The sequence below is a fragment of the Xenopus tropicalis genome, chromosome 6 (genome assembly GCF_000004195.4).
Source record: "Xenopus tropicalis strain Nigerian chromosome 6, UCB_Xtro_10.0, whole genome shotgun sequence".
Lineage (NCBI taxonomy): Eukaryota > Metazoa > Chordata > Amphibia > Anura > Pipidae > Xenopus > Xenopus tropicalis.
Genome location: NC_030682.2, coordinates 17863699 through 17881566, shown reverse-complemented (window position 1 = coordinate 17881566; position 17868 = coordinate 17863699). Strand labels below are relative to the sequence as shown.

General features: G+C 41.3%; 1 protein-coding gene across 1 annotated transcript in view; it reads left to right on the top strand.

The window, feature by feature from the left end:
• ptprn2 (protein tyrosine phosphatase receptor type N2) overlaps positions 1–17868 on the top strand; it is a 620616-nt gene that overhangs the window by 572364 nt on the left and 30384 nt on the right. Inside the window, exons 17-19 of the mRNA XM_002935174.5 lie at positions 4520–4597; positions 9460–9579; positions 14257–14423. Coding sequence (XP_002935220.2) covers positions 4520–4597; positions 9460–9579; positions 14257–14423 — 365 coding nt within the window. The remainder of the gene's footprint in view (positions 1–4519; positions 4598–9459; positions 9580–14256; positions 14424–17868) is intronic.

Genomic DNA, 17868 nt, shown 5'->3' with positions numbered 1-17868 from the left:
TTAATCAAATAATTCAAAATTGTAAAAATGATTTCCTTTTTCTGTGTAATAACAATACAGTAACTTGTTCTTGATCCCAACTAAGATATAATTACCTCTTATTGGGGGCAGAACAGCCCTATTGGGTTTATTTAATGGTTAAATGATTCCCTTTTCTCTGTAATAATAAAACAGTACCTGTACTTGATCCCAACTAAGATATAATTACCTCTTATTGGGGGCAGAACAGCCCTATTGGGTTTATTTAATGGTTAAATGATTCCCTTTTCTCTGTAATAATAAAACAGTACCTGTACTTGATCCCAACTAAGATATAATTACCCCTTATTGGGGGCAGAACAGTCCTATTGGGTTTATTTAATGGTCATTTGTTCCGAGGCAAGAGCAGCCACCAGTGCAGCATTCGCAGTTTAGAAGGCCATATATGTGAAGATCTGCCAGTTTGGCTAAGTCACCAAACAAGCAGATCTTTTACCAACATTCCCACCTTGGGGTGGGCAATGTGGGATCACACTGATGGGATGCAGGCCGTCAGGACTAGAACTAAATTAAATAGCTGATGCGTCCTTGCCCTGATGGGATTTTTAAAGCTGCCAATATTCGGCCAGATATTGGTCAGGCAGGCCCTTCTGAAGGCCCCATACATGGGCCAATAAGCTGCCAATTTTTATCAGCCAATGGCCACCTTGAGATGCAACTCTTTCATTGCCAAAGATCAGGTATAATGGGCTCCTGATTTATATAAATCCAGTCTGGTGACACATTTGCTCGGAGAAGGGGAACCTGATTGCACGAAGAAAGGTCTGCACTTCTTAATTGTTTGCAGTATAACAAAATGTTCCTGGAATAATTGCCATAGTATTTAGAGTTCTAAGACGGATGACAGATTTTGCTGGGAATCATTATGTCAGGCACGTTCCGGAGCACAGCTTTATGACAGCGGCTGATTAGCGCTAACAGGTGACGAGTGGCCTGCCTCTGATGTAGCAGATAGCTGGGGTCTGTGACAGCCTTGCTCCAATCAGCATTGATTCGCCGTGCCCTTGTCTGCCGCTGCATGAATATCTGGCGACTTAAGTCAAACATTCCTCATATTTATTTCTACAGTTGAAATGACAACATAATGGCATTTATGCCGGGAAACATATGTCAGTTGGACCAGGGGTTCTGTGTTAAAGACGCTGTTTCTTTGTTTCCGCCACTAAAAACAGATTGTGTTGCATATTCCAGCCGTTCTACAATACTTCTAGGTAGAGCGGCATAATATTAGATGGTTACATTGCCTGACAGTGTTGTGTTACGAATAACAGATGATCCCCCATTTAGTCCACAGAGCACATCTTTACCCACACCAACAGAATGTCTTCTGCTTCTTTAGGGACAGGCACTTTAGCAAGGAGACAATAAAACAATGTTTCTATATATCTGTAACCCTGTTATGGGCTAAGGGGGCCCAGCCTGAAGGCCAGTTAGGGGGGGATTTGGGGTGAGTGCTTATTTGTGCCCTGGGTACCCCTGGAACTATAGCGGGGTGACTGTTACCCCAATGTTTCTATATATCTGTAACCTTGTTATGGGCTAAGGGGGCCCAGCCTGAAGGCCAGTTAGGGGGGGATTTGGGGTGAGTGCTTATTTGTGCCCTGGGTACCCCTGGAACTATAGCGGGGTGACTGTTACCCCAATGTTTCTATATATCTGTAACCTTGTTATGGGCTAAGGGGGCCCAGCCTGAAGGCCAGTTAGGGGGGGATTTGGGGTGAGTGCTTATTTGTGCCCTGGGTACCCCTGGAACTATAGCAGGGTGACTGTTACCCCAATGTTTCTATATATCTGTAACCTTGTTATGAGCTAAGGGGGCCCAGCCTGAAGGCCAGTTAGGGGGGGATTTGGGGTGAGTGCTTATTTGTGCCCTGGGTACCCCTGGAACTATAGCGGGGTGACTGTTACCCCAATGTTTCTATATATCTGTAACCTTGTTATGGGCTAAGGGGGCCCAGCCTGAAGGCCAGTTAGGGGGGGATTTGGGGTGAGTGCTTATTTGTGCCCTGGGTACCCCTGGAACTATAGCAGGGTGACTGTTACCCCAATGTTTCTATATATCTGTAACCTTGTTATGGGCTAAGGGGGCCCAGCCTGAAGGCCAGTTAGGGGGGGATTTGGGGTGAGTGCTTATTTGTGCCCTGGGTACCCCTGGAACTATAGCAGGGTGACTGTTACCCCAATGTTTCTATATATCTGTAACCTTGTTATGGGCTAAGGGGGCCCAGCCTGAAGGCCAGTTAGGGGGGGATTTGGGGTGAGTGCTTATTTGTGCCCTGGGTACCCCTGGAACTATAGCAGGGTGACTGTTACCCCAATGTTTCTATATATCTGTAACCTTGTGAGCTAAGGGGGCCCAGCCTGAAGGCCAGTTAGGGGGGATTTGGGGTGAGTGTTTATTTGTGCCCTGGGTACCCCTGGAACTATAGCAGGGTGACTGTTACCCCAATGTTTCTATATTTATCTGTAACCTTGTTATGGGCTAAGGGGGCCCAGCCTGAAGGCCAGTTAGGGGGAGATTTGGGGTGAGTGCTTATTTGTGCCCTGGGTACCCCTGGAACTATAGCGGGGTGACTGTTACCCCAATGTTTCTATATATCTGTAACCTTGTTATGGGCTAAGGGGGCCCAGCCTGAAGGCCAGTTAGGGGGGGATTTGGGGTGAGTGCTTATTTGTGCCCTGGGTACCCCTGGAACTATAGCAGGATGACTGTTACCCCAATGTTTCTATATATCTGTAACCTTGTTATGGGCTAAGGGGGCCCAGCCTGAAGGCCAGTTAGGGGGGATTTGGGGTGAGTGCTTATTTGTGCCCTGGGTACCCCTGGTACTATAGCAGGGTGACTGTTACCCCAATGTTTCTATATATCTGTAACCTTGTTATGGGCTAAGGGGGCCCAGCCTGAAGGCCAGTAAGGGGGGGATTTGGGGTGAGTGTTTATTTGTGCCCTGGGTACCCCTGGAACTATAGCAGGGTGACTGTTACCCCAATGTTTCTATATTTATCTGTAACCTTGTTATGAGCTAAGGGGGCCCAGCCTGAAGGCCAGTTAGGGGGAGATTTGGGGTGAGTGCTTATTTGTGCCCTGGGTACCCCTGGAACTATAGCGGGGTGACTGTTACCCCAATGTTTCTATATATCTGTAACCTTGTTATGGGCTAAGGGGGCCCAGCCTGAAGGCCAGTTAGGGGGGATTTGGGGTGAGTGCTTATTTGTGCCCTGGGTACCCCTGGTACTATAGCAGGGTGACTGTTACCCCAATGTTTCTATATATCTGTAACCTTGTTATGGGCTAAGTGGGTGATTTGGGATGAACCCTTATTTGCCATTGTACCTATTCTTGGAAATGAATGGCTGATATAGCAGTGTTTTATACATCCACCTTCCCTTGCTATGAGCTAAGGGGGGCTAAGAGGAGCCACCATGCAGTTCAGTGAGGACAAGATTTGAGGTTCCTGCTTATTTACAGCCTTTCATATGCTTGAAACTATAGTAGGCTGAGTGTTACACATGTATCAGAGCTTTCTTTAAGGGGAGTGCAAATAGGGGGACTGCCCTGGACACTACACATACACCTCCCATAAAGGGCATTTCATCTTATTGCAGTATCAGGCAATTATAGCATTATAAGTGCCACTTTATTCCCTATCACATTATATGCTCTGTTTTCCCAGAGTGCCCACAAATGAGGGAACGCAGGCACAATGGGCAAATGGCTGTATGCCCTTACTGCCTGGCCAGTACAAAGTGAAACATACAGGGATCCCTTGCACCCCTACAAGTTGAGTCTTGCACTTTATTCACATAAATAAAAGCAATAAGCCCCAAGCACTACACAGAGCTACAAAAGCACCAATTGTAAAATAGCCCCATCCTCAAGTCAATAGGGGTCATTTCTAACCTCAAGTGCAGTGTTTTAAGTGCAATTTTGAGCACAATTGCTATGTTTTTACCCACAATGCAGCATTTTGTCCCAAGGTTACAGAGGGGGTTACACCTGATGCAATTGGGTGCATCAAAAGTGTCACAGTTGCACTTACAATTCAATGCAAATTGTGCCAGACGTCTAATTCTGTTTAGTATGATTTACAACATTTGGCGTTACAGTGCCATGTGTGCCCTATTCATTGGGCTCAACTCCATGGAAACTATTAATGCAGGTTCCCAGCATCAATAGGTGCAAAATTCAACTCAACAGAAGTGCCAGGAATGTAAGCTAATGCTTTGAATTACTTTAATAAATGGAGTTTTTTATGCCACTGATTTGGATACTTTAGCTGCCTTATGGGTAAAGAAATAATCTCACCTCATCCTGGCTCTGTTACATTGCTGTTGCATATAGATAGATTGCTTTGTGCTAACTTTGCAGCTTGTTTTTTAATGTAATTAATTCATTTCTCGTGTTCTTTTCATGTAAAATCCATTATAAAGAGGGTTGAAAGGAAACTCTGTAACCCACTTCTGTCTTTATTCTCTTCAGATGGATCACGACCCCAGAAACCCCGCCTACATTGCAACTCAAGGACCTCTTCCTGCAACTGTTGCCGATTTCTGGCAGGTAAAAACTACATTTGAAAGTGATTGGCAAAGTATTTTGGTCTTCATCTTGGGGGAAATGTAAAAAAATGGTTAAATGAGAAGAAAATGGGCAGCACTCTATGTTTCCTTTTTGCAAACCATCTGTTGTTCGCCTCGCCTTGTAGGATTTCCATTGACCCAACCTTATTTCCACTGTATGGCCTATATAAAAATCTGTACCAAATGGCATTAACTATTTGTAATTACTGCTATAATAGGCCCAGTGCACCTTTGGAGACCCAGTCAAACACAGTTTGAATCTCTTTATTTATATATACATGTCTAACATGGGGTCAGTTGGTCAATGAATACAAGGGCCATATGGTGACATACAAAGATATAACCGTTGTTGGACAATTAGCTATTTCCCGGCATATAATAAAGAAGTATCATTCAAGAAAGAGGCGCCTTCTGTGAATGGGTCTTCATTACAGATAGGGTTGTCCTTACATTACCCACCTGTCTGTTACTTAACAACCCCCACAAAACAATCACAGCCTCCTCGATCGCAACTTTGATATATTCTCTCCGGCAACGGGTCTTTTTTCTCTATGTAGTGTCAGTTGTGTAATGGAATAACCAGTAATTGGAACAGAGTGGGAGGAATGCAGTGTGTTCTTGAGAAATACTGGTTCTTTCCCTTCTTGTTAGACAAGTAGAAGTAGAAGACGTTGTTGCATATTGGTATTGGTGCTGGATTCATTGGACTCATGTTGAATAAAGGGTATACTGCACCTATAATGGCATGTTTATGGTCTGCTTGGCAACTTATGGTGTACCACTGCTCTTGATATTTAATGGTGCGTTAGTGAGCCCTTTCACTTGATAGTTTATGGTGAGCCACCACTTTCTTTCTCTCTGGCAGTTGGTTGAGACTTTGCACTGCCTCTTTAGCAGTTCATAGTGAGGACGGCCATTGGCATTTAGTGGTGTGTAGTGTGAGAGAATATAGTAAGGAGTTGCTCTTCTAGGCAGTCTTGCTTTCATGCAAGTTTCACAGTCAGTGTTTTCCCAAAAAAATCATGTCTGTATGGATACAAATATCACTGGCAGTTTGTGCATGTGGAATTACTGATAGATGGACTAGGCTTAACCAATAAATGTTATATACACAATATATTTCTCTTGTCTTTGAGGAACAGAATTATTATTATTATTATTATGATTCAGTGTTGTGCTGGTTAATTCATTTCCCAGACATAACTACTGTGAAGATTTTAAATTCTTTATCTTTATGAAGCCTATTATCTAAGGAATAAATGGATTATATATGATGTGAATGTTATCTCATTCAAGGTGTGGTGGAATGGGACGTTAGGAGGCTTATGTAGTGTGATGTGCCACTGTCAGTACTGGTTTGTCCATAAAAGGACCAAGCGATTGATCATTTTGATTATGGCTGGCAATGGGCAGGGTGGTGGTAGCCCTAGAGTATTTTGATTGGCTACCTCTGAGGTATTCACAAGTGGCCAAACATCTAGCAAGATGGCGCTTTATGCATCATTGTAGATGTGTTACTGTGAAGGTTCATAACTGCCTCTTGCTTCAGTGCTAGAATGACTCGATTGTGCACAAAATTGCCTTTTGCAGTTTGAAGTATGGACAAACTCCCATGGGGTATAATAGCTCCAAAGCAGTCAACCTAGTGCCACTACTCTAGAGAACTAAGTAGAACATGGAAGAGTAACCAGTATCTAGTACATACTGTATATCACCTCTCCAAGACCTCCTCCATGCACTGTGCTTTTTGTTGAACCCGGTCCAGTAAACATAGAAACTTAAGAGGCCAATATATAAACTCATCCCAATGCCTTTATTATTTCTGAGATTTGTGTTCCATATTTTGATAACATTCCAGTTGGTGGCTCCAAAAGCTGGTTAGAAAAGTTAATGCCCACAATAATAAGCTTTAGAACAGAGATACTTTGTTTATCCATCAGCTTACAGCCTTGCACTGAAACTATTCATATTCAGCAGCTAATTGTGAGGCAGCCATGCAAAGCCAGATAATCCTATTTATTCATTGGTTTCCATTTCAGTAAAGTGCTATGGGTAATAGGCCTGGTGCCAGTGGTCCATGATGATTGATTTAATACTAAGCAGTCTCAGTCTGTGCTCTATCAACTGATGCAGCATATGGTACGGCAAGTTAGCATGTGCTTCTAGTCATTGTGTCGTTTGTGCCGTGCAGTGAGCTGGCAGGTCCCGGCACATTAGGAACAATCAGATCTGTCATAGTGTGTGTCACCCACGCCGCAGCTCTGGGTAGTGCCGAGGGGTTCATTTCCATCTATATGTTTATAACTGTCTATCTCTATAGGTCTGTCTCTCTATCCATCAGATATCTATTTGTCTTTCTATCTGCTCTTCTTGTTCTTGTCCCCAGTCTATCTTTCAATAATATCTATCTATCTATCTATCTATCTATCTATCTATCTATCTATCTATCTACTGTATATGTCTATCTATCTATCTATCTATCTATCTATCTATCTACTGTATATGTCTATCTATCTATCTATCTATCATCGATCTATCTATCTATCATCTATCTGTCTGTCTGTCTGTCTGTCTGTCTGTCTATCTATCTATCTATCTATCTATCTATCATCTATCTATCATCTAGCTATCTATCTATCATCTAGCTATCTATCTATCATCTATCTATCTGTCTATCTATCAATCTATATCTATCTATCTATTTTTTTTTTTATTATTATTATTATTATTATTATTAACATTTATTTATAAAGCGCCAACATATCCCGCATCGCTGTACAATAAGTGGGTTCCATACATTGGACATACAGAGTAACATATAAAGCAATCAATAACCGATACAAGAGGTGAAGAGAGCCCTGCCCAAAAGAGCTTACAATCTATCTATCTATATGTCTATCTATCTATCTATCTATCTATTTATCCATCCATCTATTTAGCAGTGAAAAAAAAAAACATTTAATGGTTATAATTAATTACAAAATCAAAATGACATTATGGTGCATCCCAGTGCCACATGTTCCCCATGCTCCTCCCTCCTTACACGTTTCACACCATTGGGTGCTTCATCAGTGGAGGAGTTTTCTCCACAGCCTACCAACATTTCTGTTAAATACTGTATCTACCAATCATATGTATTTGTTAGTGTTACTGTTTCTTCTTCTAGCTCACCCCCTCCCCCCAAAATGTATCTTTCTGAGACTTATCTGTCTATTGCTGTCAGTCATATATCTGTCTACTTCTCCTTTATCTCCCCAATATCTAATGGCCTAATGTGATGTGTTCAAAATGTGTCCACCTTTTCCACCTTTTTAGTTGGAAGAAAGAAATGATCAAAAAATAAGTGGGAAACTTGAGGCTTTATCACAACCTTTCTAATGACTATAATAGGATTACACCAGGTCTGGGCAGGTGAACGATTTAAGGTGAAAAGGATAAACTGTAATTGCATGTTTGTATTGTATTGGACAACTGTAGAATATTTCACTTGGGAAAAAAAATCACGGATGGAAAAATAATATGATGTTCATATTCTGCTTAGTTAGTGGGCAAAATGAGTGAAAAAATGTTTTTTAATTTTTTGACCTTCATTGAGAGACATAAAAAATATATCTAATAATATACTACAACATATATATGATATTATATATATATGGCTGTTATTTAAGTTGTTTGTTTGCACTACCGAAAGATATCCAATATATGGCATGCTGGGAATGTGCCGTCTGAGCCATTTAGATCTAGAGCTCTAGAATACAAATATGACATGATGGGAATATACAGGCCTAAATATTCAGGTCTGATCTAAAACACAAATATGGCATGGTGGGAATGTTCAGACTGAGCCATTTAGATCTATAGCTCTAGAATACAAATATAGCAAGTAGGAAATGTGCAAGCGGAACCAGATCTAAAATACAGATATGGCATTTAGTGAATGTACCTTTTTGGTCTAGATATACACACTACATATATAGAACGGTGGGAAGGTGCTGAGATGAATACTGTTAATACTCAGCTGTTCTTAGAGAGTGGAAGCCTGGGCAACAACTCCATTCCCTGCTTCATGGGGATCTCCATAGGTGCACCCAGATGGGGAATAAATAAGCTTAGAATGGCTTGTATTAGAGACAATGTATGTCAATAGAAATGAAGGACTTCCAAACTGCCAACTCTGAGCTTCTCCTATCAGAATTCACAAAAAGACTGAGAGTCTAAGGACAGCAACATCTGAAGGATCTCAAAATGAACATTCTTTATATACAGTTGCCATGTTGCCCTACTGCCACCATCTTGTTCTGTATCTACTATATATCTATATCTACTTTCACCTACTCTTTGCTGCACCCCATTATATGTAGGGTTGTGTACAATGGCCCTGTCCTCAAGTTAGCTCCAAATGTTTCACACTAAAATAGTTCTCCTATTCATTTATATATATATAAATTCACGGTTAAAATTCAAAATGGTCTTTGTTGTTTCTCAGAAAACATTCTTAGTTAACTTCATCATTCTGGCTATTCTTCCCTGTTGCAAAAATATCATCAACAGACATTACGTTTGTGTGGAATCTGCCACTTTGTCATTCAGACTTTTCATGTGGTGGGGGGGGGGGGGGAGAAAAAAAATATTTAAATGCAATACTTTCTAAATGCTAGGCGCTGCTTGGGTACTTAGGGATTTGGAAGCAGCTGCAGAACGAAAGTGTCTAATGAAAATGAAATTTAAATTTGCTGCGAATGGAATGAATTTTGATTGTGTGTCTGAGTGCTGTAATTATACGTGTCACACAGTAATTAAGCGGTTGCAATGTGACCACGGTGTGTCTTCCTTTGTCTGCAGATGGTCTGGGAGAACGGCTGTGTGGTAATTGTCATGCTGACATCCCTGACGGAGAATGGAGTGAAGCAGTGCTATCACTACTGGCCAGACGAAGGGTCCAACCTCTACCACATCTATGAGGTAACTGCAACTTCTCCCAACTACAATGGGAAACTAACGGCTTGTCTACGCATGATGTCCAAGGCCTTTACCCATCTATTCAGACAAAGTGTGCCTTCACAATAGGCAGGCGTCGTTATTCATGTCAAAAATGGCAGCATATCGTTGTCTTGCCCTTTGTTAGGATATAAGCCCATCTATCAAGGCAGGCCCAGCAGGACATCAGTGCAAAACTGCTAACCTTCCATTATTTCAAGAGAAACACTTTTGTCCCTGTTACTGGCCAAGGTTTTAAAAATAATTTCAGTTATTTTGATGTTCTTATGAAAAAAAAAAGGCAATTGTGTACTTTTTGTTTTGTAAGCTATAGTTATAAAAAAAGGCATAGAAGGAATGGCAAATCATGAGCCCTTATAGAGCACGTTTCATGTATCACCCCAGCATGTGGCCCCTGGAAATAATACAGCGGTGGCAATTATGTTGTGTTGAGTGGAGCCGTGCAGTTTGGTGCCCTCAGTTGTTGAACACAAGGTCATGATATTCCACTTACATTCTCCTCTTTACCTAATTCAGGTATCCCCAACCTTTCTTACTCATGAGCCACAGTCAAATGTAAAAAGACTTGGGGAGCAACACAAGCACCATAAAAGTTCATGGAGGTGCCAAATAAGGGATGTGATTGGCTATTAGGCAGCCTCTATGCACACTATCAGCTTACAGGGGCTTTATTTGGTAGGAAATCTTGTTTTTATTCAACCAAAACTTGCCCCCAAGTCAGGAATTCAAAATTAACTCCCTGGTTTGGGGGCACTGAGAGCAACATCCAAGGAGTTGGGGAGCAACATGTTGCCCCTGAGCCACTGGTTGGGAATCACTGACCTAATTTATACAGTTCTTGTGGTTGCACCTCTATAACTATTCTGGCCAGCCAATCAAAATCCAAAATGACCATCCGCTGACTGCTCCACATGGCAGTCCATTGCTTTATAAAGGTCCCCTAGATCGATTCGGCAGCTAATCGGCTGTGTATGGGCACTACCGACAGGCCTGCCCGACCGGTATCTGGACTGAAATCGGCCAGATCTCGATCGGGCAGGTTAAAAAATCTAGTCGAATCAGGGGCCGCATCGGCTCGTTGATGCGGTCCCCGGACTGACTTTGCCTATACCCGTCGTTATAATTCGATTGTTTGCCCACCCGTAGGTGGGGGATATCGGGAGGAGATCCGCTCGCTTGGCGACCTTAAGTCAGTTAGGCACCACAGGAAATTATGAAGTGTATTTCTAGTCAACAAGTGCTTAATCACCCTGAGTCACTTGAAATTAGAAATCATGCTATAAAAAATACAGAATATTTGCCAAATTTTGATTAATCCATAACTCCAAGGCCTTCTGATCCGAGTAGCTACCAGAAAAAACCTTGTTAAAAAAGATCCAAAGTAATTCAAGCCACGTGTATAGAAATGTCTCTCCTAATAATCCCAATCGCCTGGGGCAAAGGAGCTTGTTATTACTTAACCTGTTATAGAAAAGAGAGATCTTCCATTCTCCACAATTACAACATATCAAATATTATACCTGACACGCTTATTAACGTGAATAAAAAAAGTATTATTAGTGAAGAATGAAATGGTTGTTTTGATGCCTCTAGAAAACAGAATGATTACATTTATGCCATTTTTGCAGTATTTTCAGAATATATGTAACACTTATCCCAAGTGCCGATTTCACGTTTTTTGCACATAACCTCCTTTTTATGCCTTATTGCAGGGATATGATGTTTTCTTATTGTTGTTGCCATTTCACGCTTAGTGGGGTACCTCATTAAAGCTCTGAGTGTCAGAATACTGCACAATAGTTAGTTGTGTCTAATTCTATGGGGCTTATGGAATAACACTGTCAAGGTGTCCAGTAACCCATAGCAACTAGTCACGTGTTTTCACCGCTGTGACACACAATTCAGTTGGAGAGGATTCTGGCACTTAGAGCTGAAAAGGGGACTCCTGCTAAGCATGAAATGATAACATCAGTAACAATACACAGTATTCCTAGCAAAACAGTGAGATCATGTGTCATTACTTTCTACTATGTGACCCCTTTAGCTTCTTCATTAGAATTGCATTATAGGAATACAGACTAGTTAACATTTTTAAATTTGGAGACTTAAGGTCCCCATACACGGGACGATTCTAGCTGCCGATAACGGCCCCTTAGATCAATTCGGCAGCTAATTGGCCCGTGTATGGGCACTACCGACGGGCCTGCCCGACCAATATCTGGCCTGAAATCGCCCAGATATCGATCGGGCAGGTTAAAAAATCTAGTTGGATCAGGCGCTGCATCGGCTCATCGATGCGGTCCCCGAACCGACTTTGAAACGTAGTGGACACCAAGCGCTCCGGACTCCCCGAACCGACTTCCCGAATGGACTCCCCGAACCGACTTTGCCTATACCCGTTGTTATAATTCGATTGAATTAGCCTGGATTCTCCTGATATCACCCATCCATAGGTGGGGGATATCGGGAGAAGATCCGCTCGCTTGGCGGCATCGCCAAGCGACCAGATCTGGAGGTGTATGGCCACCTTAGACAGGACAACTGGTCTTGGTTGAAACCACGTAGGATTTGCAATCTCTACCATTTCATACTGATGGACAGACAGTGTACTTTCCAATAATATATATTCAAAGAGAACACAACCACAATAAAATAACAGAGTCTACCAAAACGTTCTTACCTGGCTTTATTACAAATGTGAAGTAAAGAGTTATCATGCAACCTTTTGCATCTATAAAGGGGTTTTCATCAGGAAATATCAAACCTTGACTTTTCTCCTGACCTAGACTCCAGTAGGGGGATGAATCTTTCAGGACATTTCTTTTGAAGTTCTTAGAGTGCTAATCTCTAAATGCTAATCCACAACAAGATAATAGAGTGTACAGAGAATGCACTCAAATAACTTGATTTAGGGTTATCCCTTTGGGAGAGCTCGGGGATGTGGCAGGGCAGAGACTAGTAATTTACTCTTCTAGATACATCTGAAATTCCAGCTTAGGTTGATGGGCCACAGAGTGAGTTAATCTCCCGCAATAGATCTCTGCTACCGCAGGCGACTAACCTCTCCGAAATGCCTTTTCACCAGCAACAATAGGAGTCACCAGTGGAAACGCCTATACAGACTGTATCACCTTTCCGAAGTCGCGACTTTAGAAAGCAGAAGCAATGTGTAGGCCTTTCCACTGGCAACTAACTCGCTCCATTGGCCATCAGCTTTAAATGTCAGTTAGGGGTGCGATATGGAGTGAATATGTATTGACTATTCTAGATATTCTTTTAAAAGTATTACTGAATGACTAACAAGTCAAAAGGGTTAAGGAGACCGCCTCATATGTATGCAAATAGACCAAGGGGATTCTGGGAACAAATTCCTTAAGGCTCCTAAAAAAATCCCATTTACATGGGTGTATCCTATAGGCTACAGCTCACCTACTGGGTTTTTAAAGTAAAAGCCAGGATAATAGCTGATCAGATTCCCAACTACAGACCGGTTTCGCCCTTCTTGGGGTTGAGGAGACCGCCTCATATGTATGCAAATAGCCCTTTACACCAGTATTTTCCTATATATGTACCCATTTCATGGGATAAGGAGGACTCTGTTAGACATCAAAACAAAAAAATAAGAAAAATGGCACTCTGGTAATTCAAAAACAGGCCATTCCAATAGTTAAAAAGAAAAAACCTTTATTAAATAGTGATGAGCGAATCTGTTCCGTTTCGCTTCGCCGAAAAATTTGCAAATGTGGCGCGTTAAAAAAAATTGTCGCCCGCGCCCATTATTTTGTCGCCAGCGGCTATTATTTTGTCGCCCGCGATATTATTTTGTCGCCCGCGGCTATTATTTTGTCGCGCAGCGAATTTTTCTGCAGCAAATTTTTTCATCCGTTTCGCGAAACAATCTGCCAATGGCGAAACCCGGAAATTTGCCGCGAATCCATGCCTGGCAAAACATTTTGCCCATCACTATTATTAAACACTCAGCTCATAAAGCCTGACACATAGCCTTTGATTAACGCGCCAGGCTTTATGAGATGAGTGCATAATAAAGTTTTTTTCTTTTTAACTATTGGAATGGCTTGTTTTTGGATTACCAGAGTGCCCTTTTTCCTCTTTTTTTATTTTGATGTCTAATGGTTTATTCGCTCCCTTGAGCTGAGGGTCTGGGGCTGGAGCACCCGAACCATCCTGTCTACTTTGGTGAGTCCTCTACACTCTATGGATGCCAGTTTACTATATATACAGTATATGAGTTTTTTTATAAGGAGGACCAAAAGTTGGACCTTCAAAGGGGACCCTGGGCAAAGGTTGGACATTCAGTTGAAGCTTGAAATTAAAAAAAGTCTGACAACTAGGTTAGAGCTTTGATGATGTTTCTCCTTTAATCAAGCTCTATACGTACAGCCTGTGTAGGCTGAAAAATCACATTAGAAAAAATAACTAGCTGGAACTCCCACATTTACATTAGAGCCTGCCGTTTGTCATGGCTTTATGCATAAACTTTTCTTTTTTATTGACATTCAGCTGCTACGGCAGTGCCAGGTGCAGAATGCTCTAGAGATGCCCGATTCTTGTAAAGTAATTTGAAACAGATGTTTTCAAATGTACTTAAGTTGTGTCTTTCTATCTCCGTGTCCTCTCTAGGTAAATCTGGTCTCTGAGCATATCTGGTGTGAGGATTTTCTCGTGAGGAGTTTCTACTTGAAAAATTTGCAGACCAATGAGACGCGTACAGTCACCCAGTTTAATTTCCTCAACTGGAATGACCAGGGAGTGCCGGCGTCAACAAGGTCCCTTCTAGATTTCCGCAGGTATGATATTAACTCGTGAAATTGCACAGACCAAAATACACCGCAGTATATCCTGAGAAACTGTACGGCCGTCATAGATGCTGTGCCTTGTAGGCCCATTCTAATGTTTTTGGTGCCTTTTTAAGGATTCTGAAGAAAATTCTATTATTTGAGCTGCTTTATAAGTATTTATTCTGTCCTTCAGTGTGTATATGATGAATATGATTCTTTTTTTGATAAAGAGTAGACATTGCTCTGATTTTGCTCCTTTCATTTCACATTTGCACTGTGTCTACTTCTAAAAGGCAACAAGCTTTATGCATATGTCTCAGGTTTTCAAAATGTCCACTGCCTCCGCTGCATCATTTTCTTGTCTAAATCAAATTGTTGTGGCCTGAAACAGACAGAAAGACAGGTAGATGGGCAGATGATACACTATATGGCCAAATCTACCCAGACAACGCTTCTAATTATTGGAACTGTTAATTTAAGATATATCCATCATTGCCAACAGTGGTTCTTAACAATTCAATCCTTACATTGGGTCAACGATTTGGAGAAAGCCCTTTTTACCAGGTTGTAATAACCCTTACAACAAAGTAAGGTCAATACAAAATGAGTTTGCTGTGATAGGAGTGGGAGAACCTGACTGGCCTGAACAGACCCCTGACTTCAACCCAACTAAACACCTGTGGGATGAATTGACACACTCATGTGATCCCCAACATCAGTGCCCATCATCTTAGATATGAACGGAAGCAAATCCCCCCAACAGTGTTCCAACATCTAATGAACACCTCCCCAAAAAGACATGTAGACACCCCTTCTAATTATTGGAATTGTTAATTTAAGATACATCCATCATTGCTAATAGAGGTACCAGAACATTATACAATGACATTCTTTACAATTGCATGCTTACATTGGGTCAACAGTTTGGGGAAGGCCCCTTTCTTTTGCACCAGGATAATAACCCTTATGATAAAGTAAGAGCCCTACAGAATGGGTTTGTCGTTATAAGAATGAAAGAACCTGACTGGCTTAAACAGACCCCTGACCTCAACTCAACTAAATACCTGTGGGATGAATTGACACACTCATGTGATCCCCAACATCAATGCCCATCCTCTTAGATATGAACGGAAGCAAATCCCTCCAACATCTAATGAAAACCTCCCCAGAAAGACACGTAGACACCCCTTCTAATTATTGGAATTGTTAATTTAAGATACATCCATCATTGCTAATAGAGGTACCAGAACATTATACAATGACATTCTTGACAAGTCCATGCTTACATTGGGTCAACAGTTTGGGGAAGGCCATTTTCTTTTTTACTAGGATAATAACCCTTACGATAAAGTAAGGTCCATACAGAATGGGTTTGCTGAGATGGGAGTGGAAGAACCTGACTGGCCTGAACAGACCCCTGACCTCAACCCAACTAAACGCCTGTGGGAGGAATTGACACACTCATGTGAGCCAGGCCTGATCCCCAACATCAGTGCCCATCCCATCTGTTCAAATATGAACGGAACCAAACCCCCCAACAATGTTCCAACATAACAATAAAAACCTTCCCAGAAGGATAGTGGACAGGTCCTTGGTTTTAAAATGAAAGGATGGACAGGCTGGTGTCCACATACTTTTGGCCATATGGTGTAGAGAGAAAGAGATTATAGAGAAAGACAGATTATATAGGTCGATAGACTTACAATTCCAGCCCAAAACTTTATCACAGCAATGATCCTTTGTATATTTTAAAATTGAACGCAATTTAACAAAATGATCTTGCAAAGTGGAGCAACTTAAATTAAAGCTCTAAAAATATGTTATGCTATATACCGAAAAATACATTCCATTGTATTTAGCCGCGGTGTTGAAAGCCTTCAACTACATTTTCTGGTTAAAAAAAAAAATGTCCTGTTGTGTAATTTGCCGAAGTTACATCGACAAGAACAAAACTCCTCCATATGTAAGGCACATACTTTTGAAAGGGTACATAAAAGCACATAATTACGGTGTAGAACAGTACTTGACATGTAATCAGCAGCAGTTACTGCATTGTGTGAGGCTTTTATACTCTGATTCTGCTCATCATATCACAGAAATAATAGGGGTTACGGAGAGAGAATGGTGACCTTTTATTTCTCGGGGTTTGTAATTTTGTGGAATTGTAAAAGGCGTTTTGAAAAGATGTGACATATTGGTTAAGGAACTGTTCTCCCAATGCTCAAGGTCATCAGTTCAAATCCTGCCTCTGTCACAGACACTCAGTGTGGTCTCGGGCAAATCTATTTGTCTGCCGGTGTCTAAGGTTGGCTGCCTGTGACTGCATTCTTACAATAACATTAATCCTTTTTTCTCCACTTTCCTTGTTGGAGTCTGCTTGACAGTTGCAGTAAAATTGTGTTCCAGTTGTCCCAAGACTAAATGCTTTATATGTGCAAATCATACTTATTAACTATACATTTCTGAAGATGGCCATTGAATGGTATTGATCTGGCTGTTCAGATTCATGATCGAACCCTTTTATATTATCCTTTATTTATATAGCGCTGACACATTCAGCAGCACTTTACAGAGATTATACATCATCCCCTGGCCTGATGAATCTTACATTATAAAGTCTCTATCACATACTATGGTGTACTGAATGTGAGAGTACCCAGAGGAAACCTTGGGAAGACACAAGAACTCCATGCAGATACTGCCCTGGCCAGAATTGAACCTAGAACAGAGATTAAACATCAAAATAGGTTATACATCATCCCCTGCCTTGATGAATCTTGCATTTTAAAGTCTCTATCACATACTATGGTGTGTTGAATGTGAGAGTACCCAGAGGAAACCTGGGGAAGACACAAGAACTCCATGTAGATACTGCCCTGGCCAGAATTGAACATAGAACAGAGATTATACATCAAAAGAGATTATACATCATTCCCTGCCCTGATGAATTTTACATTTGAAAGTCTCTATCACATACTATGGTCTACTGAATGTGAGAGTACCCAGAGAAAACCTGGGGAAGACACAAAAACTCCCTGTAGATACTGCCCTAGCCAGAATTGAACCTAGAACCCTAGCCTCTCAACCACCATGCTGCCCATATAATCACTAAATAACTCTTTTTTATTTGCTATTTCCTTCACCAATTTGATTGGTTAATTTTTAAAAAGGTCTTCTTCACTGCTAGAATGCTTGTTTCTACAATAAGATGTGGTACTGATACCTTATATACACTGTATATTTCTACTCTGTCATTATTGCCATATCTTCTGTATGTTTATCAATAATTGTCTTTGATTTGCTTGCATTGCATTTTAATACCACTTTGAACTAGAAAAGGTCAATGGTTTGCACTTTTGCCATGAAGGATGTTGACCAGAGAGTAATAGATTTAGTAGGGGTCAAACACATTTTCCAGACAATCAGGAAAGTATTGAGAAATTGACAGAGCAGG